We start from the raw sequence: 23469 nt of genomic DNA, 5'->3' as shown, positions 1-23469 counted from the left end.
GGGTACTCAACCACCGCAGCGTTTTGTTTTTTTGGATGTGGCTGCAGACGCGACGAACGACATGTCCTTTGCGGGCCCCTGTCCTAGTCTCAACGGTTGCTTAATATGCCACAGCGATGGGTTTGAATGCGTGCTGGACATGGGTGCACGCGGCGAACGACATGTCTCTTGCGGGCCCCTGTCTTAGCTTCAACGGGTACTCAACCACCGCAGCGTTTTGTTTTTTTTGGATGTGTGCTGCGGACGCGACGAACGACATGCCTTCGAGTCTCTGTCCGAGTCTCAACGGTCGCCTAATATGCCACAGCGACGGTCTGCGAAGCCGGCTCTCCTCAACCTTCTCGTGGTGCAGGCCGTAATCCGCTGTAGCACGGCGGAATCGGATGAGGAAACGCAACACAAGTGTGTATCCCTTCATATTTCTTCTGTTGTCGCGTTGTCTCTTATGTGGCCGGGAGGTGTTTGATGTGATGATGTTGCTTGATCAATGGTTTTGAGTCTCTGCGAGGCTGGTCGGGGCAGATGGTTTTCTTTGTACAATAGGCACCTATCTCCTTTGCGTTCAGTGGTTGGTAGAGTTGATACTTGAAGTCGCTGGAGAATAGATAGAAAGACTGTGCAGTCACTTGTGTTTGAGATGTCGTGACGTCTGATTAAGCTTTGTGACAAGATGCATGACAGCCCCGTACTTCGTCATACAGTACCTTAAAAGTACCTTGAACCTTGAGCCTCGATCGAATAATCTGCAGTGCCGGGTGAAACTCGATTGTTAATCACGCCAAGAGCCTAACGCCACTAGGTGACTGTCACCTTGATACAAATCTTGACAACGGACGCCCATATATAGGGCCACTCCCCTTACAGTACATCATAATCTACCACTACCACCACCACCACCACCATCCTCATCACCATCATCATGGATCCGGCCGCTACAGCAGCCTTCGCAAGATGGCAGACCCAGTTGAAGACCATGACGGCTGCGATAGCAGACCTCAAGTTGCCACCCCTCTCGACGGATCATTATGGCTCAGATATCGAATTCGACGACGAGGTCAGCAGTGGCTCTGGGGACTTCTTCAGCTACAGTACCAGCGAAGAAGATGACTGGGCTAGCGATCCAAACGATGAATACGGACCCGAGTGGTTGCAAACGAAATGTGCAAGACTCAGCATGTCAGGTGACATGCAGGATCAGCTTTCAGCTCTTTTAGCCTCGGACAGTTCTGAGGAGGAACTCCAATCTACCTTGACGGATCTGATCGGTTTTGATGATTTTGATTTTATCATTGAGCTCATTTCCCATCGCAAGGAGATTACCAAACCGTCAGCCCCGGCTGTAGACAGAGATGGTATCTTCACTGGAAAGCTTCAAACGAAGCGTGAACGCGAGGAAGCTCTCAGGAAGGCAGATCTTGCGCACAAAAGTGCCCAGCTGGGTCCTGCTCTGAACAGAGATGCAACAATATACCCTCATGTATATACAACGCACGTTGCTGGCAACAAGCTCGACTCAAAGGGCCGATCGTATGGACTTCCCGTTGGCGCTGTACGGCGGGAAGAGAGATTATATGAGGAATACAGTATTCCCGCTGGGAAAGTCGGTACTATTGGCGTTGGCCGGAAGCTCGTTGAGATCTCCGAAATGGATGGCCTGTGCCGTAACACGTTCAGGGGCTATAAGGCCTTAAATCGTATGCAAAGTCTTGTGTACCCGGTGGCTTATCAGACCAGTGAGAATATGCTGATTTGTGCTCCTACTGGTGCTGTAAGTCATACAGCCACACTCCAATAACAACCTGCTAATGTTGCCAGGGTAAAACTGATGCCGCAATGCTGACCATCCTGCACGAAATTGGCCAGAACATCAGGCCAAATCCTGCAGAGAACCCCGATACTACTAACTTTGCTGTCAATCTCAAGGACTTCAAGATTGTCTATGTTGCGCCTATGAAGGCTCTCGCTGCAGAAATCACAGCAAAGCTTGGCAGTCGTCTTGCCTGGCTTGGTATCCAGGTTCGCGAGTTCACTGGCGACATGCATCTCACAAAGAGCGAGATTGTAGCCACCCAAATTATTGTCACGACCCCAGAGAAGTGGGATGTCGTGACCAGAAAAGGCACAGGTGACACAGAGCTGGTTCAGAAGGTCCGCCTCTTAATTATCGATGAAGTCCACATGCTGCATGACGATCGTGGAGCGGTCCTGGAGTCTCTTGTTGCCCGAACTGAGCGACAAGTCGAGAGTACTCAATCTCTCATCCGTATCGTGGGTCTTTCTGCCACTCTGCCCAACTACGTTGATGTTGCCGACTTCTTGAAGGTCAATCGTCATGCTGGTCTATTCTACTTCGATGCTAGCTTCAGACCAGTTCCGCTTGAGCAACACTTCATCGGTGTCAGGGGCAAAGCAGGGACACGGACGTCGAGAGACAACATCGACACGACCACATTCGAAAAGGTCCAAGACATGTTGGAGCAAGACCATCAAATCATGGTCTTCGTTCACTCGAGAAAGGACACATCTAATACTGCCAAGATGCTGTACGAAAAAGCTATCGATCAGGCTTGCGCACATCTATTTGACCCACAGGGCCATCCTGGATACCCAGCAGCTGTGAAGGAAGCTGCTCGTTCCAGAGGACGTGAGATCCGGGAACTCCTTCCAAAGGGCATTGGTATTCACCACGCCGGAATGGCGAGATCCGATCGAAATCTCATGGAGAAGTTGTTCAGCAACGGTGTTCTGAAAGTTCTTTGCTGTACTGCGACACTAGCCTGGGGTGTAAACTTGCCAGCTGCAGCTGTCATTATCAAAGGTACCCAGGTTTACAGTGCTCAAGAAGGTAAGTTTATCGATCTTGGGATCTTGGATGTCCTTCAAATCTTCGGTCGTGCCGGTAGACCCCAATTTCAAGATACTGGAATCGGCATGATTTGTACTACCCAAGACAAGCTTGCCCATTATTTACAGGCCGTCACTTCGCAGGTGCCCATCGAGTCTCGATTCTCCAAGCATATGGTTGACAACCTGAATGCGGAGATTGCTTTAGGGACTGTTACTTCTGTCCCAGAGGCCGTTCAATGGCTAGGCTATTCCTACCTCTTCGTTCGAATGCAGCGCAACCCACTCACCTATGGCATTGACTGGGCTGAGAGTCGTGACGATCCTACCTTGGTGCAGCGCCGTCGGCTCCTTGTCATCCAGGCCGCTAGAACTCTCCAGCAGAGCCAAATGATTATCTTCAACGAGACGACAGAAGAACTGCGGAGCAAAGACGTCGGTCGTATTGCAAGTCAATACTACATCCTCCATACAAGTATTCAGATCTTTAACACGATGATGAAGCCTCAGTCGAGCGAGGCGGATGTCTTCAAGATGATTGCAATGAGTGGGGAGTTCGATAACATTCAATCTCGGGACAACGAGTCGAAAGAGCTTACCAAGCTGAAAGAAGAATCATCGCCTTGTAAGGTGGGCGAAAAGGACATCACGTCGCAGGCAAAGACAAACATTCTTTTGCAGTCCTACATTTCTCGAGCATCTATCGAGGATTTTGCACTCGGTAATGACTCGAACTACATCGCCCAACAATCCGCCAGAATTTGCAGAGCACTTTTCATGATTTCTCTGAATAGGCGCTGGGGACACCAGTGTCAGGTTCTGTTGTCCATGTGTATATCGATTGAGAAGAGAATTTGGGCCTTCCAACATCCCCTGCATCAGTTTGAATTGGCCAAGCCTATCCTGAACCAGCTCGACTCCAAGAACGGGGTCTCGATTGAGTCGATGAGAGACATGGATGCGGCGGAGATCGGTGCCATGGTGCATAACCACGGGGCCGGGAAGACAATTTCGAAAATCCTAGACAACTTTCCAACCATCAGCATTGAGTCGGAGATTGCTCCTCTCAATAGGGACGTCCTGCGGATACGCCTGTACCTGACACCTGATTTTCGATGGAACGATAAATATCACGGCACATCTGAAAGCTACTGGGTCTGGGTTGAGAACTCCGAGACATCTGAAATTTACCACCACGAGATGTTCATCCTGAGCCGAAAGAAGCTATACGATGACCACGAATTGAACTTCACGATTCCACTATCTGATCCGCTACCAACTCAGATATATGTCAGAGCGGTTTCTGACAGATGGCTCGGAGCGGATACTGTTCACCCAATCTCGTTCCAGCACTTAATCAGACCAGATACGGAAAGTGTCTATACAGACTTGCTCAACCTTCAGCCATTGCCAATATCTGCTCTCAAAAATCCCGCGCTCGAGAAGATTTATGGGCAAAGGTTTCAGTACTTTAATCCAATGCAGACCCAGATCTTCCATTGCCTCTACCACACCTCTGCGAATGTATTGCTGGGATCGCCGACTGGTTCCGGTAAGACGATTGCTTGTGAGCTGGCTATGTGGTGGGCATTCCGCGAGAAGCCAGGATCCAAAGTCGTCTACATTGCCCCCATGAAAGCTCTCGTGCGGGAGCGAGTCAAGGATTGGAGTGCACGGCTTACGAAGCAGATGGGTCTGAAGCTGGTGGAGTTGACTGGAGACAACACGCCCGACACCCGCACTATCCGAGATGCAGACATCATCATCACTACTCCTGAGAAATGGGACGGTATTTCCAGATCTTGGCAAACAAGAGGCTACGTGAGACAGGTCAGTTTGGTCATCATCGATGAGATCCATCTGCTGGGAGGGGATCGCGGTCCCATCCTAGAGATTATTGTCTCTCGTATGAACTATATTGCTGCGCAGTCAAAGGACTCAGTCAGACTCATGGGTATGTCGACCGCCTGTGCAAATGCATCCGACTTGGGGAACTGGCTAGGAGTCAAGGAGGGCTTGTTCAACTTTCGTCACAGCGTCCGCCCTGTACCTCTGGAAATTTTCATCGATGGCTTCCCTGAAGTCCGAGGCTTTTGCCCGCTGATGCAGTCCATGAATAGACCCACGTTTCTCGCTATTAAGACTCATAGTCCTGACAAGCCGGTCATTGTTTTCGTAGCTTCCCGAAGACAGACGCGCTTGACCGCAAAGGACCTGATCAACTACTGTGGCATGGAAGACAACCCTCGAAGATTCGTGAAGATGTCCGAAGATGAACTACAACAGAATCTTACACGCGTTAAGGACGATGCGTTGAAGGAGGCACTCAGCTTCGGAATTGGTTTGCATCATGCCGGTTTGACTGAATCGGATCGCTCCTTAGCAGAGGAGCTGTTCGCAAACAATAAAATACAGATCCTGGTAGCGACAGCCACCTTGGCATGGGGTGTCAACTTACCGGCTCACTTGGTGGTCGTCAAGGGTACTCAGTTCTTTGACGCGAAGACTGAGGGCTATAAGGACATGGACCTCACGGATGTGCTCCAAATGTTGGGCCGTGCCGGTCGTCCTCAATTCGACACTTCGGGTATCGCCCGTATCTTTACCCAGGATTCCAAGAAGGCTTTCTACAAGCACTTCCTGCATACCGGTTTCCCTGTCGAATCATCTCTACACAATGTACTGGACAACCATTTGGGAGCCGAAGTGTCCGCCGAAACTATCACCACCAAGCAGGATGCACTTGATTATCTCACATGGACATTCTTTTTCCGCCGTTTGCACAAGAACCCCTCTTACTATGGCCTGGAAATCGACGCCGAAGAGCACAACACAATCTCAGCGCAGCAATCAGCCAATGAGTACATGATCTCTATGGTCGACAATTCCCTAGGTGAGCTTGCCGAGTCAAAATGTCTAGAAATATACCCCAATGGCGACGTCGACTCTACTCCGATGGGCAAAATCATGAGTTACTACTACCTTTCGCACAAAACTATCCGCCACCTTGTCACACATGCCACCCGCAATGCAACATTCACCGACGTCCTCTCCTGGATGTCTAGCGCCACTGAATATGACGAACTCCCTGTCCGCCACAACGAAGACCTTATCAATGCAGAACTTGCTAAAAACTTGCCTCTCTCTATCACAGCCTTTGGTGATCTGCCCCTCTGGGACCCGCATGTCAAAGCTTTCCTGCTGCTCCAAGCGCATATGTCGCGTATTGATCTTCCGATTACGGATTACGTAGGTGACCAGACGAGCGTACTGGACCAGGCTATTCGTGTCATTCAGGCTAGCATTGATGTATTGACCGAATTGGGCTATTTATCGAGCTGTGTACAGATGATCACGCTACTGCAGTGTATCAAATGCGGTCGTTGGCCAACCGACTACCCTCTTTCTATTCTCCCAGGTGTGCCTGTCAGGCAGCCTAATGGGGAGGAACTCCCTGTGAGCTTGCAGGACTTTTCATTCCTTTCCGAAGTGGCTTATCAGAAAACATTGAAGGCTCTCGATCTCTCACCACGCAGCCTCTCTGAATTTCAAAAAGCAGCGCAGGCCATCCCCTGCCTGAAAATCGACGTTCAGAACCTCACCGCTTTATCTATGACGGTCGTTCTCTCGCGACAGAATCCGCTGGCTCAGGGTGGGAAGATGTACGCTCCGCGCTTCCCGAAATCTCAGACCGAAGGCTGGTTCGTTATCTTATGTAACGAGGGTAGAGATGAGATTGTCGCTATCAAGAGAGTTGGGTGGAACGCTCCTAGTGGAGCTGGCGGGAGGCAGACGGCGAGGAGTGTCATCAAGTTGCCGGAGGAAGAGAGCGGTTTGATCAGTGATGGGCGGAAGATGGATGTTTGGGTCATCAGTGATGGGTATCTCGGGATGAAGTACACGATCAAGGGTGTTGAGGTCCCCGATGCGCCGAAGGTCGTGGACGATGGGAAGAAAGATAAGCCAGGCTCGAAGGGTGCCGTGGCTGGAGAGTCGAGTGGGAATGTCGTGGTGTGAAGGCGTGAACCGGTAGATACGAAGATGAAGGCCAGGCTACGAGCTAGTATAATAGCTACAGATATAATCTATCTTGGATTTTACGCTCATTAATCTGTCCACTTCTTTATGCTCTTCTCTACGATAAGCTATATCTGTTCTTCTATTTATGGGCACCAGCCTTTTCGACACTGCTCCCCTCTCTAATCATCCATCTATCTTTACTAATGTTCTTTCCCTCCTTCTGGAAATATCCAAATCAGTGCACCGAATACGTCTACTTCCGATATTCACTATCACTTTATCTATTTCTATATTCGCTCAGCTCTCCACTTACCAACCGAACTTCATATTTTCCTAAGCTCAACTCAACTCTATATGCCTAGCGAGAACATTTTCCCGAGGCAAAAGTAAAAGTAGAAGCAAGAAAAAAAATCGATAGAACGAACTACTTATTTCGAAGTGTATATAAATGATGTTCGGATATTTATATTAGGCATAGATCTCGAGTGTGGATACGTGGCGGACTTATCGGTTTTGTAGATGGGAAATCATTAAGATTCAGCGGCGTAGGGGAGCGGGAGATGGCGTTGATGGATGGATGGATGGCATGGCGTTGGTGGGTGGGTGATGGCTGGTTATGGTTTGTGCGAGGTCGGAATGGATGGATGTAATGATACATGACTTGTAATGAACTAGCTTACTATTATTTATGTAGATAGGTCTCTTCATCAAATGATTTATTTGCCTGGAGTGTTATGCTTCTTCTGAGATGGATGGGTGGATTTGGACGGATTTGGTGATTACCATTTGAGGACCACGTATGCTATCTTTAAAATGACATTTTTCTTTCCTTCACCGAAATAATGAAGGTGAGTTCCGCTACGGAGGTTAGGGAAAAAAAGCATTGAATGTGACGGATTATAAGAATACCTAGCTATCTTACTGTCTATGTTAGTATGCGATAAAAGTAGAGAGCCAGCTCGACATTGCCAGTATATTCAGACATCAGGGATAGCCATCTTCAGACTCTCGCAGGCGCAAGATGCATCAATCCCAACCGCTATAAGTCTTCTTTCCGGAGACATTCATTTGGAAAAGGTAGAAATGTCGGGGCCGAGATCGGCTTACAGTCTTGTCTTAAGATCTTTATGGGAAGATTGTGACCCCATTGAAATGTGAATTGATACGGGTGGGTAGAATCGAGTTCAACCCTTAGTTTCAAAGCATCGTTATTCCCGTTTCTAATTCTGCATAAGATGCGAGGCGGTGAACGTGTTAGTCGTCTCCTAAATATCCTTTGATTCACTGATGGACAGATAAATGAGCAAAAAGTGAATATGTACTGATAATTAACTGATTGCAAAATCTAAAGCTCAAGTGTTTGAAAACTAGAGCCGATATCGCTGTCCTATAAAGCCTCGAGTCTTGGTGCTTCTAGGCGTACCACGCTCTCGCAAGAGCGACTTTATGGTTGGGGATTTATCGTGTACTTTCTAGAATTGATCAAAATGCTAGAGAGTCCGGATTTGAGGACAAACTTAGGTAACCGTGTGGGAACCTGAGACTGAGAGTAGGCAGCCGACAGCTTGCCTGATTAGCGCACGGTTAGATCGATTCGACACGATCGCAGCCGCGCTGCTCGATATTACATTGCATTCGAGAAACGGAATTCTAGCCTACGATACGATCGAGTCTACGAAGCTCTTAATCGTCGAATCTCTCCTTCGCGAATTGTGAAGAAGCTGGATACTTCCCGCTCAACTAGTCGTCTTGCCCACCATGAGGTAACCTTCCAAAGATGAAGAAGAGATGAGAGAAGGTGAGTAAGTAGAACCGATCTATTCGTTATCAAATATTGGAATTCTTATTTTTGCTAGCCATACGCTGGCTTGCTTGTCCGCTGAATAATCAAATTATAGAATCCAATATTGACATTTTTTTTCTTTCCACGGCTACGAAATTAGCGACATGTAAACAAAACAAACAAGACCGCCGCCGCCACCGCCGCCGCTACTGCTGGTGATGGTTATTTTGTTGACAGTAGTGGGAAGAAGTTGAGCAACGACAACAGATAACATTCTTTCTTACTCTTAATAGCAATATATATATATATATATATTTGATAGAAGTAAATGCCAGCAGCTGTTAGCCAGCCAACTAGAGCCCTAGTTTGTCATGTACATACATACATACATACATACATACATCTTCTCATCTTTCCTCATACCACGGTACAGGCGTAAGTATTACCCCTCGAGGGTGCCTCAAAAGTTTAGTTTCCACTTTAAACCCCCTGGTTACCCTACCCTCGAGGGGTAATACTTACGCCTAGGACGTAGTATGTGCAATTGCGTCGACGGATCTTTCTCAGCCAGGCCAGGGCCCGGTCGGTACGTTTTTCCTCTTTGAAATTCCTATGTTAAGTATCGACCAGATCCATTCAAAAGGCTAGCCGAGAATCAAGCCAAGAAGAAAAGGAAAGGAAGAAAGCGGAGGGAGGGAGAGAGAGCCAAGAGATATACAGCCGACGAAATTGCAGTAAGCACGCATACTTTGATCTACCCTCCCTCCCTACACAAGCAAGCAAGCAAGCAAGCAAGCAAGCAAATAAGTCCTTATACATTCTGGTCCGGAGTAGATTCCCATAAATAATAGAATCTCGATATTACTAAAATTTATCATCTTCGTTTTGTTCTTTTACTTGAAACGATATGTTCGATGGAAATATCACGAAATTACAAGGTGGAAGAAATATCACATTTCAAAACCTCTTGTTTTAGGTAAAGTGGCGAAAAGATTTCAAATACTTAGGAAATTGCAATATTTAAAATACTTTTTTTCATGGGTCCAAACCAAACGTGGCCTTCACCGAAACCCTCTTGGCCAAAACCAGGTATTTAAAATACCTCGCCTGGACCAAACGGGCCCTAAATGACTTGGTTATAAGCAACCAGCCAGACTCGTTCAATTCAAGTCGAGTCAGTCCAAGCTCCACCACGAACGAAGTAATGAGCAAAAAGATGCAAAGAAGGAAGAAGGTTAACAGCGCTTAGCGCAACAACAACAGCTTCAATATTTTTCTAGAATAATTGGTATCATAAAAGAATCTCTCCTCGCCAATCAGTGGAGGGAGAAGATGGAGAAGAAGAAGAGGAAGAAGATGAAGAAATGATGGAAGAAGATAAAAACAAGTAATCTCTCTCGCCGGCTCGCCCGCTCCTATCCCTAAATCGGAAAAAGAAAAGTGCCGATTTACCCCCATCGGCATACCATCTCTGATAAAAAAACCCCGAAAGTGCGCCCGCTGGTCCGTGGGAAATCGATGCGAGACCCCGCTCCATCCCTATGTACATACATACTGCCAGAGTATGTGCCGTCGTGACAATTGAACATAACCCCCATTTTCCGACCCCGACCTTGCCGTATACAAACAAAAGAGACCCTGTTCATGTAATGCAGTTCGATGCAAGATGCCCGAAGGCTATACGTTAGAAAAAAGTGGTCCAGCCAGTAGCGCTCACGCGCTCACGCGTTCAAAAACAGCACTCACGCTCTTCCGATGCGAGCTCAGATCCTTCGCCTTCCTCGCTGGAGAGGCATCCCTAGAAACCGCAAGCCCGACCTTGATCTCCCCAAACGACATGCTCTGCGTCGAAGCCGCTTCCTTCGCCTTGCTGCGCTCCGAGACCCCTGATGATGCTTTCTGTCTCTGCTTCATTCCTGCTGTGGCGCCTGCCCACGCTTTCTCTCTCTCGTCGAATCTGTCGCCTACCACGACAAGGGTTGGCGTGCTCGGTTTGGCAGTTGGCAGCATGAGGCGCTTGGTTGAGGGCGAAGCGTCGCGAGTGACACGCTTCTCGGGCACCGGAGAGACCCGCTCGTGTTCTTCTTTGGTGGCGATGGCAATGGCTGTTAGGGGGCTTGAGACCGTCCGTAAATTGATCGAGCTGCGTCTACGAGCTGGGCTTGGGAAATTCTGAGCTCCGACTACGCGCTCTTTCTTCTCTCCTTCCCTTACGCGATTGGCATTCTTACTTGATGTCCTCGTGTGTGCTTTGACGCCCGTTTTGATTGGGACGAGTAGTTGTCTCTGTCTCCGCGAGACGGAGATCTGGCGGGCGATAGAGATGTCGGCTGCGTCTTCGAGACGACTTTCGTCTCCAGACTTGGGTGAGGAGACTGGTGCTTGGAATGTGGATCTTGGAACTAGGAGAGGAGAACTTTGACGTCGTGGGATAGCGATGGGTGCGTTTTCAGTTGTGACGCTTCGGGTGCGTGTCAGAGCTGGCTTTTGCTTTTGCGAGGCTGAAGGGGGCCGCATGCGTGACATAGGTGGCGTATTGCCACGCAAGGGTTTGACGACTGGGTAAGGGGCTGTGGATGCGCTGAGCGGTGTAGTGATGCTTGAGGCTGTCGAGACATCTGACCCGGTTATTGAGGAGCTTGAGATGGAGTTGCTTGCTGTGTGGAAAGATTCGGTAATTGGCCACTGAGGCTCAGGGAGCTTCTTGGGCTGCATGGGAATAGCGACTGCGATAGGTGGAAATTGGTGTTTCTTTACATCATCTGCTTCTTCGCTAGCTGGATCAAGCGCATGGATCGGATTTTCGGGCGACCGGCTCTTTGACATCGAACTGGAACTTTTTGTTACTGCTTTGGGCCCTTCCTTCTTGAGACTGGACTTTCGAGGCGCATAAGTCGTTCCCGATTCTGAGAATTTAGGGACATGAATAGCCTCCGAAACAATACTTGCATGACCATCGTTACTAATATCTGCCGCAAACGAAGCTCGGGATGGAGAAAGTGCTGTAGGAGAAGTATGCGATCGTTGAAGTGTCCGTGATTGCGGAGGAGATGGATCTCTGGTACGAGGTGTGGGACTGGGGAAAAGTGAAAATCCTGGGCTTCTTTGGGGCCCAGGAGAAGTCGCTCGCCTGGGTTTGAGTAAGTTGGAGTTGGCCTCTGGTTCTCGTTCCTGCGGTCTAATGTTAGTACCAGCCAAGAAAAAATATCGATGAGCACGAGAGCCGCGAACCTCTGAAGCTAGTTTTTCGTCAACTGGCTTAAGCTTGTCAAGTGTTGCTGCCCGTCTGGTTAACAATGATGACTGCTGCGTCTGATGATGTTGAAGCTGAAGCACGTCTCCAAACATGATGCTGTATCTCTCCATCGAAACAGAAGGAATATCAATATCGAGCAATCCTGCGCCCTTCTGCGAAGACTTGGGAATATGGCTGGCCGCTAGACTCTCATTAAGGGTGATGTCCGAGGTTCCAGTATGAGCTCCTCTGCCCTCGCTCTCGAGGTCAAAGAGCACAGGTAGGGTATTAGTACGGCTCATGTGAGGCTTGTGCTTCGTTCTGCGTGCGTTTGAGACGGAGCGCCCAAGGATGCGAGATTTAGGTGGCTTCTCACTGGTGAGGGGGGGTTCGCTGAAGTTCAATCCATGACTGGATGTTGTGATAGTCACTGGCTGGACTTGGTAGAAAGCAGTCGGTTGTGCATCATGCTTCTTGCCTCCAAAGAAACCCCCTAACTTCTTCCAAGTGCTCTTCTTTTGCTTTGATGTCGGCGCGGGCTGGATGAAGTCTTCGTCGTTATGGTCAGGAGAGTCTGTGTATCTGTCCATTGGTGGTACATGTTGCCATGCAGTTGGTAGGGGATGTGGCGGGCTTCCCAGCGCCATACCGATCTCTCCATGTGGTACACTCATGATTGTTAGAGTCCGATCTACAGACTCTGGGGTCGACGGTCGGATAGATCGGAACGTCTGAGCCGATGGAGAACGTACCGACCGTGGTGAAAGGGCGGGTGACAGCGAGCCCGGCAGAGGAAAGTTGTACAAAGTCGCCTGGAACCCATGCGGGGAGAAAGGGTTATTGAAGTCTACGTCGTCCCGTGTCTGTAGGTCTTCCGCGTCTGGCCACTTCGCAAAGCTTGATGCAAGTCCTCCGGAGATACTGGGTCTCGCTGGAAGCTGGTCCTGTCGCTGGCCGAAGTCGAAGGACAGGGCAGTGTCCCTATCGATGGTTCTGGCCTGTATATCTTCTGATACACGGAGTGACGCACTGGGGTGTCTGGTCTCTCGAGGACTCAACTGGACCCACCCCAGTTGTGATAAGGCAGTTTGGGTGACCATAATGTTATTATAGGGTGTATACGGAAGATGCGGTTGTTTGAGACTGATTAGTAGCCAGGCACCCAATATGATTCACAACAAAAATGAGATCAAGTAGAGATGAAACAAGGAGGACGGCGTTTATGCCTTGGTATTAGAAGAGCTGACAGCACCTTTCCGTTTGAAGGAGCGGATGGATGGATACCGGTAGTTTGGCACCAGGAAGCCGACCCTTTGGTGTTCATAGCAGAGCTGCCGGATCACGAGAAATCTCAAGCTCGATAAAGAGATTCAAGGAAAAGTGAAGTGATGGATGGTTTGTGAGACCACTGGATTTAATCTGTACTGACGGAGACTGAGCCATGCCTGCCTGCACTTGACGCGCTTATTCGTATGTTTGAGGTTGATGAGATGGTACTTCTAATTGGACCGCAGGGAACAGGCCGATCGACGGCGGGGATTCGAGGGAAAGTGTGTGGAGAGCCCGTTGAAGTTCGACATGGATGATGGGCATGCGGTCGTAGCGGAGACCGGGGGAAAAAGGTTATTGAACTCATTCACATTACTACACATGAACTCTTGGTTGTAGCCGAGACGCAGACTCGTCGGCAGGCCGGGGGCGGTAGTACTCCGTACCACTAGGTAGTTACGTAGTATGCCGGCTTACGACCTCGACCATGGCGGCAGCGAGTCAACCAAGACCCGTCTGGCAAGACAACCAACTCAATCCACACTGGCTGTGCCTCGTCAGCAATTTTCCTTATCACCGACCAAGACTTGGTGCGGAGGTTCTGCGTGTGAATGGCTTTCATTGGCACTCATCCAGACCAATATTTTCCAGCAAATCTCTCGCCAGTTTCATGACAACGGAGACGGACCCCGGAGACGGGGGTATGAGAGATGATGGGATCTTCGAACAGAACCGGGAGACGATGGATGATGGATGATGGATGATGGATGATGGACGATGGATGATGGATCAAAGATCAAAAAAAGATCATGGACCAGGCCAGGCCAGGCCAAGGGCAGACCCGAGAAGCTCGAACCACACCCTTGGAAAGCTTGGCCTTGGCTGCTTTTACTCCGTAAACCTGATACAGAGTACGGGCACCAGATCTGCGACGTGACGTGGACCGGAAGTAAAGGAGATAAAGAGATGAAAATATGGGAAGATGGAAAGTCGAGAGAGAGAGGGTGAGTAACGTGACTCAACTTGGGTAACAACCGACATGACCCTGCCTTTGAAATGAGTGCTGAGTTGATATTCGCAACGGGATTATCGGGAAAACCATCCACTCTTCAAGCCGTCTAGACTTGACAAAATTCTTGTCGGTAGTGCTGTCTCTAGCCAACTCAGTGAGTATCCTCGGATCCGAAATGAGATCCGTCTGATGACCGAGGTAAGACTATTTTAACGGGAAACTCCTAGTGTTGTGAATTCGTCCCGATCGTCCTCGGACGCGGAAGCAATGGATGGATGGAGCCCGGAAGGCAGCGAGACTGTGACAGCGGGCGCTTTTATTAGCCACGTTTCAGTTTTTTCCAGAAAAAAGAGACCTCATGCGTGGCAGGTTAAACGTCGGATCTGTCTGCCGAGAAGAAAAAGTTGCTGCTCCTGTATCCTAAACCCTGGGATATACGTAAAAACGTCTGTCGGGGCCTTTGTGCATAGTGCTCACACCCAAGGCATCAACGATGACTTGCGTAGACTTCCGGGAGCGGGATGATAACGACGGATGGAACGTACTCCGTACATCCTGTGCTGCCATCTGGTTCAAGATGTGTGCTCCTGGATATATGTATCTCCTGTCTCTCTTTTCGGCCTCTTGATCTCCTTGTCCCTCCTTCTCTCTCTCTCTCTCTCTCTCTCTCTCTCTCTCTCTGTCCCTCTCACCCCGCCCCCCTACTCTCTCTCTCTCCTCTCTTCCTAGGCAACATATGGTAAGCTTCAGAAAGAAAAGTTACACATCCCAAGCCTCTCCGACTTGGAGAGCTGGATCGAATCGCATCCACGGGTCGTCGCGTCCTGGAAGGAGATCATGCGCTGTTGTTGTTGTTGCACTCGCATTGTGAAGCAATGCGAGGCTAATATTCAATAAGCTGGTTTGTAGATAACATGTGACTCTCAGCGACATCCTTTTTTCTCCAGCTGGTGGAAGAGAGACGCGCGTAAAGTAAGTAAGAAAGAACTGGAACCAAAAAAAAGAGAGAGAGAAAAGAGGAAGAGGAAGAGGAAGAAGAAGAAGAAGTGAGAAACATAGGTTGTCACTCATTCCATATATTTATATCGCAGTCTACATTACCCCCTTACTTATATTCATCCATTTTTTTTAATATCCGAGCAAAGCCCCGCCTAACCCCCACCAAAGATAAGTCTCGCTTGCATTTCAGGCGGCGAAAGACAAACAGACATCCAAACCATTCCATCCACCACACCACAACCACACCGCACCACCTCTCGAACGCAGTTGTCCCTCTCTACCCTACATCTGAGCCAATACAGAGCAGATCAAGACCAGAATCCCATTCCACGCAGCCTCTCCAAGATGTCGTGGCAAGGTACGTTGAAGCGTTCCGTCCCGCAACCCCTCCTTGAGATGCTCGCCCGCTGACTTGGGGCTTTGCAGCATACGTTGATACCAGGTACGTGTGCCATATCCTGAGGGAGAGGGAGAGTGAGAAAGATATGTAGAGATGGAATGATATGATAAGGGGAGAAGAGAACAGAGGGCTGAGCTGATGAGGGGTACAGCATGGTGGGCACTGGTCACGTCGACAAGGGAGCTATCTACAGCATTGCAGGAGACAGCAAGTGGGCCGGCAGCGCGGGCTTCGAAGTACGTCTATACCACCTCCCCTCCGCATGGACCGAGTCGAAACCGCCTGCCGTGAAAAAAGAAAAAAAGAAAAAAAGAAGAAAAGAAAAAAGAAGAGAGGAAGCATACAAGACTGTGGAAACCAGGATGAAGAGGATGATGCTGACGATACACTCCCAACCAGGTCTCAGCAGCAGAAATGAAGGAAATCATTGCCGGGCTCTCGGGCTCTGTCGACAAGCTGTACGCCGATGGGCTGCACGTCGCAGGCGAGCGTTACGTTCTCACAAAGGCCGAGGAAAGAAGTCTCTACGCCAGAAAGGTACTGCTGCTCCTCTCCCCATCCAATAATCTACCCCCATGCGTTTCACACATTTCTCAATCTTCGGAACCTGGATCGCTGCTGAATTTTTTTCTTCTCTTTTTCTGTGCAGGGCCGCGAAGGTGTCGTCATCGTCAAGACCAAGCAAGCCATCCTCATCGCCCACTACGGCGAAGCCATGATCGCAGGCAACTCCGCGACGACCGTCGAGTCCCTGGCCGACTACCTCATCAAGCTAGGCTACTAGGCGCAGCTCCATCTGTGCGTGTTGTATGAGGGAGGGGCTACCTTCTGATTCTATTTTCGGGCGCGGTGTAGGCAGGTAGGTAGGTAGAAGATGATGGCGAGGGAGAGTAGCCGGGATGTGCATATTCGTATGGTATGGGTGTTCTTTGGCATTCAACAGGGTAGATACTAGAAAGGTATCTTTTGGTATGATTGACGGGTGGTGGTGGCGATGATCGACGGGGTTGGGGACGGCTCGAGGATGTGGATAGCCTTGCAGACGACCTATGGAGGGGTCAGGGGGGGAGGGAGCAGCTTGGCATAGGCGGATGAATCCATGACGTTTTACTGCGGCCTTTTCTTCCTTCTCGATGGTGATAAGGAGTGAGCGAGTGAGGCTGGACTGTGCAAGTGTGCTTGTGTCTTAACTTTCCAGCCTCTAGAAATAGGCAAATCAGGCGTAGACTGGGAAGGCTGCAAGAGGTCTGGAGCCTCTCCTCTGGGTATATATTTAGAGAAATCTCTCCACAGATGGCCAGGCGAGGAAAGGAGCATCTGCTCCACGGCACCTCCAGCAGTACATAGTCAGTTCGGACCTGTGGCGTCTGAGCCGAACCACCGACTCCCAACTCCCCAAGATACCTGCTTGTATAGCAGAACATATCCATCTATCCCATATCATAACACCCATATCATAACAGCTTCCGGTCCCATCGTCCCAACCACCATAATGTTATACATCATGTATCTCCCTAATACGTTCCACCCTCTCTCCCTCTCTCCCTCTCTCAAGTTAAACTTCCTTTAGAGCATTTGTCCACCCCCTCAGACCGGCAGCGACTGCCCCCCACCGACGCCCATCCGATCAACCAACACCCCAATCCACGGGCCCACCAAGGGCACATTCCTCGCAAAGCCCGCGACCGTACCCAGGAAGTCTCCAAACAGGATGAAGATGCCGTAGAGCTCCACGAGGAAGCCGACGAGGGCCCAGCGCAGGAGAATCAGGGTGAGACCGGCGAAGAAGGCGGCGGTGCCCTTGAGCTTCTGGCGGCGCGCGAAAAAGAGGGCTGTTTTCTGCGGGCCAATGATGATGGTGAGGCCGAGGAGGAAGAGGATCTGGGTGGAGAGGCCGGTGTTAAGTTATGGGTGTGTTGAGACGAATTGAGTGGGGGAGGAGCAGGAGTGAAGGGAAGGGAGGAGACGCACGTTGCCCATTGCGAGCCTACAAATGGGTTGTTAGTGATGCGTGATGAAGGGGGAAGGGGAGGCGTACATAGCTCTATCGAAGAACATAAATACGCCTGCAACGAGGAAGAATCCGCCTATTCCCACCGCACCGCATCAGTGAGTGAAGCTACCTCTGCTGTGCTGTTTGCCGCAGCGCATCAGCTGTGATGCGCAGCTACCCACCTCCTGAGCAGAATGCTACCCCAATCTCTACAAGATGCATATGTTAGCCTGCTATCCGTTTATAGAGCATATAAGCCTCGCAGTCCGTGGCAGCTGGCGGCGCATGCAATTGCATCTCTTCCTTATTCTCCCAGCCTCGGACACCAGATGCGGATCTTGTTAATCTTAACAGAAAGTACACATACTCTGCGAATCGGACAGCCACATGGTAGGCATCTTGGCTTTAGTCTTCCTGGGTTGTTAACGGAGGATCTTGGGGGATCGTATCGTAGGATGGTAGAGGTTCAATTTGGGTGCGATAAGAGAGGAGAGCTGGCCTCGAAATTGAGACACGCTCAGGGTTCGCGACTTTTACAGTGGTCCGAGCACAAAGGTTTTAGCGTTCGGATTTTCCCGACGGAAGAACATTTATCCTTCTTGAACACCATTTTTCACGGATAGCTGCAGCGGTAACCAGAAGCGGGACTTCGCCAGCTCTCAAGCCCAGCGTGGACGTCTTTGAGAGCTTCACATGTGCGATATCATCTGTGGCTGCTAGGGTTTTTTTACTTGACTCTTTTAAACAGTACCTTATATTACAAGGCGCTCCTTAATGGATGAAAAGCTGGTCTCAAAGACTCGCAAATTGCCACGACGACCAAAGCTCCTGCTCTGGTAACTGAGATTATTGTTCCATATGTTCTCGGTACCCCGTCATTCCCAAGGCATACAATAAGGATATTGATCGCGATTAAGCCGGAGCACCTTCTGGAACCATTGGTCGAGAGAACTTTGGCGAGTTGAATGCGCTTGACTTTGTCGGTCATACAAAACTGCTCCATGATTTTCATATCAGATGCTCGATTGCTGCTTTTTTTCTTCTCTATCAAGAATTTCTTCAGCTGCTCGGATGTCAAGGCTCAGAGGCTTGTTGGTTTGGAGAGAGGGATGGGGATTCCATCGATTCAGCATACTTGTGGTCTGAAGGCTCTTGCCATCGGCAGCCTTCATGAGATGGATCATGGGTGTGAGGACCCGGCAAACCAGCTTAATTCGACCATCTTTGCTTCAATGTCCCGAGCTCTGGAGAACCATGTGCCAATTCGGGCTGCCACCCTTGGGCTCACAAAAACATGGGAAATCGAAGAACGCTGTCCATCATAACTCCATCCGTAATCACTGCTACCGTCCGTTCCCTTCGAATTCCCCGTAAACTCCCAATCCCGTATTCCGCCCACGATCCCCTCCTCACTTCAACACCGTATGCGCCCCTCTGGCCTCCAGATACAGCTCAGTGACACCCTGACCCATCCCCCTAATGACCCCAAAAACCTCCTTATCATGATACCGCAACCTCGTCTTCGGATCCGTATACGGCGCCGCCAGCCCCGTCACATCACAGTAATGCTTAGCATGCGCCATACTCGGCGCGCTCTCAATATTCGTATACGTCGCTCCAACGCCTCCTCCCGCACTGGCCCCTGCCCCTCCCATCGCCTTCATATTCCTCTCCCTGACCAACTTCGACAGGTTCCTCGATGCCTGCGCTAGATTCGGCTGCTGCTGTGTGGTAGTAACGGGAGTGGATTCCGATTCCCCATCCACGGACGCGGACGTCGAGGAGGAGGATTCGACGGCGGCCGGGGTTACCGCGCCGGAGTTCTCGGTGGTGGGGAGGAGGGAGTTGGAGACTTCTTTGCGGATTGTGTCGCTCAGGATGGTTTTGATGTTCTTGTTGCGCCGCTGCGAGGGCTTCCAGTGGGGGTTACGGAAGGGCTTGGGGATGGAGTTGATGTCGAGCATCTCGAGGAGGGCTTGGTGGGCGTCTGCTTCTTCGGAGGGGACTTGGGGCGCCATTTTGTATGGGTTGAGAAGGGGAGTGGGTGAGCTTGAGGATGTAAGGTTTTGGTTACGAAATATGGAAGTCTGGAGACTGATCCCTACCTACCTACTTCTGAAGAGCTTCCCTGCAATCCCTGCAATCGAGCATAAACTGCCTTACTCAGCTTAGTATGCTTACTGATTTATCTCACATTAGAGATAGATGTATTGATCATATACGCAAGATTCTATTGTCTCATCGGAATAATTGAAGCCTTAATTAGAATCACCATAGAGGATTTGGATTTGGACAAGCCATACAGGTGATATACGTAGGTAGGTAGGTTTAGTGACCAAGTAGCTGCACGTGATGTTGATTACGGCTCTTGAAGCCGCTTCGTGAGACGCGCTCATAACACTGCGACGATAACACTTCTAGGAGTCAAGATGGTAAATGATCGCCATAAACCTTGGTGATATTACTTCTGACTCTTGCACAGGAAAGCCCTCACGAGCATCAACAGAACTTGCTACTCGGTCGGATCATCACCAACGTGGTATGTACCCAACTCATATTTCTATCCTAAGTCAGCTCCTAATCTTCAACAGGAGAAACTCAATGAAGCCATCATGCTTTTGAACAAGAGCCTTCAAGTATGATCTGAGCCGCTTATATCACTCGAAGAGAGCTCAGAGATCTGATGGTTCTATAGGAAATCAACATCCAGAACATGAACGTCGAGCTGGTCGCTCAAATGTTCAAGAACTACCAATCGAATGTGCTCTTCCATCTAGAAGGTAAGCTACATACAATTCTCTCTGTTTGAGGAATACTGAAATTTTGAAGCGACGGATGGTCTCCAAGATCCCTCTTAGCGGTGTAGTGGGTTGGGATGGGTAATGATGGATGGATTTTGAAGGAACTGAGATTTGGCTCTTAGATTGTAGTTGAAGAATTATCAACATGGAGAAATGAGCTCTGAAAAGTAAAGAAAAAGTGATGGGTAAAATATGAGATTTCATACACAGTATTTTTCAGAACTAAAGTTGATCGCTCACCCCTCCCAAGAACAGCCTTGCATATTTGGGAATCACCGATTTCAGCCTTGTGTGGTCGCAGCCAGCCATGAGCTCAATCAATACCGGCAGCTATCTAGCTGCCGAACAGACCAGAACTCTGATCGCATTTCTCGGCCAAAGCTCCAAACAAAAACCTCAACCATGATATGACCACCGACTCCATCCCCAAATATACCTACCAATGGCGCCCTCAGCGACAGACACCCAAGCTCTTGTAGTAGAGCCACAAAGTGCCATCCCACCACCACGCCTCTACGTACCACAAGAAGCCCATTATGCAGGATTCATCGAAGTCCAGCAAGATGGATACCGCCAGGCCAAGTCCCAAGGTTCGCAGAGGGCCGCGATTGTGATAGATAACGGTACGTTCCAACTTTGCAAAATTATCCCTTGAAAGCGCACATATCTGTCGGATCCAATACTCACACCATTCCGTTATGTTGCAGGCTCTTCGGCAACCCGAGCGGGCTGGTCCTTCGATGCCTCCCCCCGCCTGAACATCCTCCCCATCTACTCCCGCTACCGCGACCGCAAGCTGGGAAGGACGTACTCCTTCGTTGGCGCGGATGTTTACGCCGACGCGACGGCGCGTGGACACATGCGGAACGCGTTTGAGGCCGGCAGTGGGATCGTTAGTAACTGGGACGTGATGGAGAACGTGCTGGACTATGTCTTCATCAAGATGGGCGTGGATGGGCAGAATGGGGTTGATGTGCCAATTGTGATGACGGAGGCTGTGGCCAATTTGCCGTACTCGAGGAAGAGTGAGTTTTTTTTTACACGTTTCGTATGCTTTGAGTAGTGGATCTCACCATATACTGATGTTGAACAGGTATGACGGAGATTATATTCGAGGCCTACTCGGCCCCATCGCTGGCTTATGGCATCGACTCCCTCTTCTCCTATGACTACAACGGTGGCAAGACAGGCCTCGTAGTATCCTCATCCCATAGCGCTACACATGTCATCCCAGTCCTGAATTCCAAAGCCATCCTCACCCAGGCAACCCGTCTAAATTGGGGCGGCTCCCAGAACGCTGAGTACCTCCTCAAGCTCCTTCGCCTCAAGTACCCTGCCTTCCCTGGCAAGCTCAACTCTTCTCAGACCGAGTACATGGTCAGAGATCACTGCTATCTCTCCCAAGACTATGACCAAGAGCTCAAGAGCTACCTGGATTGGACCGGTCTAGAGGACCGCGACCACGTGATCCAGTACCCTTACACCGAAGAGGTTATCATCCAGAAAAGCGAGGAGGAACTAGCACGCATCGCAGAAAAGCGGAAAGAGAGCGGTAGACGACTCCAAGAGCAAGCTGCGAAATCCCGTCTGGAAAGATTGGTCCGTAAGGAGCAAGAGCTGGACTATTACAAACACCTCAAATCGCAACTCGCCGAGCAAACCAAGAAAGAGATCAAGCGCCTCCTCGAAGCCGATGAGTTAAAGGACGAGGCTGCTCTCGATAAAATTATCAAGGAGCTCGACAAGTCCATCCGGAAAGCGCGCACCAAGGACGTCGGCGGCCCGGAAATCGAGGAGGAAGTCGAGGAGCCTGACTTTTCGCTCCTGGAAATCGCAGATGATCAATTGGATGAGGCGGGGCTCAAGCAGAAAAGACATCAGCGGCTGATGAAGTCGAATCACGAGGCGAGGGCGAGGGCCAAATCCGAGAAGGAGAGAGAGAAGGCGAGGGTGGCGGAAGAACAGCGTCTCGATAACGAGAAGCGGGAGACTGATCTTGAGGGCTGGCTGATAGCACGACGGGCAGCGCGCACATTGATCATCCAAAGGCTCAAAGATCGTGATCGTCTCAAGGCCGACCTTGGGAATCGCAAGTCATTAGCGAGTCAGATACGCATGAAATCCATCGCCAACCTCGCCTCAGATAACCCCACAAAAAAGCGCAGGAGAGGCAATGACGACGACAATTTCGGCGCGAACGACGACGATTGGGGCGTGTATCGCCAGATTGCGACTGGCGACGGGAGTGACGACGAAGAGGAGGAGGATCTGGGGGCGACGCTGAAGGACCTGGAGAAGGAGCTGCTCGAGTGGGATCCGGAGTTCACGGACCAGCACACACTGGACGCACAGTCAGACTGGACGAAGTCGCTCATGCACGCCTTCCTCCGCGGACCCCGCCCCTTCGACCCCAAGTCCCAGCAGGAAGTGCACCAAGTCCACCTGAACGTGGAGCGGATCCGCGTCCCGGAGATCGTGTTCCAGCCGACCATCGCGGGCCTGGACCAGGCGGGCCTCGTCGAGATCGCCGCTGACATCCTGACGCAGCGCCTCAGCGGCGTCGGGAACCAACGCGACTTCCTGAAGGATGTCTTCCTGACGGGAGGCAGTAGTCTGTTTCTCAACTTCGACGAACGCTTGCGCGAGGGTCTGAGGGCCTCTCTCCCGGCTGAGGCAGAGCTGGGTGTGAGGCGGGCGAAGGACGCCGTGATGGATGCTTGGAAGGGGGCGGCGAGGTGGGCGGGCAGTGAGAGGGGGGTTAGGGGCTGTGTGACGAGAGAGGAGTACGCGGAGAAGGGGGCGGAGTATTTGAAAGAGCATGAGCTGGGGAATGCGTACTCTTAAAAGGCTGAAGGGGAGGGGGTAAGGATGGGAGTTGGCTAGGAGGAAGATGGATGTATGTATGAATAAAGAGACGGACTCACTCAGTCAACTAACTCGCTAGCTAGAGCAGTAACAGCAGTAGCAGCCACAGCAATGGAATATCACATCATCCCATCTATTCGTCTATTGTTCATTACCATTATCGAGTGGGTCCGAGTCCGAGTCTAGATTTTGGTAGGTAAACTATAGGAGTGGAGTGGGTTGGAGGGAAAGCAGCGATTCAAATGTCA

General features: G+C 50.3%; 7 protein-coding genes across 7 annotated transcripts; 4 read left to right on the top strand and 3 right to left on the bottom strand.

The window, feature by feature from the left end:
- Positions 1-919: 919 nt before the first annotated feature.
- L3040_006033 (uncharacterized protein) lies at positions 920-6861 on the top strand (the record flags this gene model as incomplete). Its single annotated transcript, XM_007292747.1, has 2 exons — positions 920-1768; positions 1816-6861. 2 exons carry the CDS (start codon positions 920-922, stop codon positions 6859-6861), a joined length of 5895 nt encoding a protein of 1964 aa, XP_007292809.1.
- Positions 6862-10360: 3499 nt separating this feature from the next.
- On the bottom strand, positions 10361-12982 carry L3040_006032 (uncharacterized protein; the record flags this gene model as incomplete). The annotated part of the gene is made up of 2 exons (XM_066156201.1): positions 10361-11818; positions 11879-12982. 2 exons carry the CDS (start codon positions 12980-12982, stop codon positions 10361-10363), a joined length of 2562 nt encoding a protein of 853 aa, XP_066011267.1.
- Positions 12983-15507: 2525 nt separating this feature from the next.
- Positions 15508-16346, top strand: L3040_006031 (uncharacterized protein; the record flags this gene model as incomplete). The annotated part of the gene is made up of 5 exons (XM_007294075.1): positions 15508-15520; positions 15589-15604; positions 15714-15798; positions 15962-16099; positions 16212-16346. The coding sequence occupies 5 exons, from the start codon at positions 15508-15510 to the stop codon at positions 16344-16346; spliced, it is 387 nt and encodes a 128-aa protein (XP_007294137.1).
- Positions 16347-17149: 803 nt separating this feature from the next.
- On the bottom strand, positions 17150-17953 carry L3040_006030 (uncharacterized protein; the record flags this gene model as incomplete). The annotated part of the gene is made up of 5 exons (XM_007294076.1): positions 17150-17443; positions 17534-17549; positions 17601-17649; positions 17738-17764; positions 17923-17953. 5 exons carry the CDS (start codon positions 17951-17953, stop codon positions 17150-17152), a joined length of 417 nt encoding a protein of 138 aa, XP_007294138.1.
- Positions 17954-18964: 1011 nt separating this feature from the next.
- Positions 18965-19573, bottom strand: L3040_006029 (uncharacterized protein; the record flags this gene model as incomplete). The annotated part of the gene is made up of 1 exon (XM_007294077.1): positions 18965-19573. The coding sequence occupies one exon, from the start codon at positions 19571-19573 to the stop codon at positions 18965-18967; it is 609 nt and encodes a 202-aa protein (XP_007294139.1).
- Positions 19574-19984: 411 nt separating this feature from the next.
- L3040_006028 (uncharacterized protein) lies at positions 19985-20413 on the top strand (the record flags this gene model as incomplete). The annotated part of the gene is made up of 5 exons (XM_007294078.2): positions 19985-19987; positions 20038-20094; positions 20147-20191; positions 20251-20335; positions 20385-20413. The coding sequence occupies 5 exons, from the start codon at positions 19985-19987 to the stop codon at positions 20411-20413; spliced, it is 219 nt and encodes a 72-aa protein (XP_007294140.2).
- Positions 20414-20798: 385 nt separating this feature from the next.
- Positions 20799-23200, top strand: L3040_006027 (uncharacterized protein; the record flags this gene model as incomplete). The annotated part of the gene is made up of 3 exons (XM_007294079.1): positions 20799-20979; positions 21064-21381; positions 21450-23200. 3 exons carry the CDS (start codon positions 20799-20801, stop codon positions 23198-23200), a joined length of 2250 nt encoding a protein of 749 aa, XP_007294141.1.
- Between the last annotated feature and the right edge of the window lie 269 nt (positions 23201-23469).

The sequence above is a fragment of the Drepanopeziza brunnea genome (assembly GCF_022702325.1).
Source record: "Drepanopeziza brunnea f. sp. 'multigermtubi' strain 214-2 chromosome Unknown ctg10, whole genome shotgun sequence".
Taxonomy (NCBI): Eukaryota; Fungi; Ascomycota; class Leotiomycetes; order Helotiales; family Drepanopezizaceae; genus Drepanopeziza; species Drepanopeziza brunnea.
The sequence above is the reverse complement of the archived record's forward strand: the minus strand, read 5'-3'. Positions and strand labels throughout refer to the sequence as shown.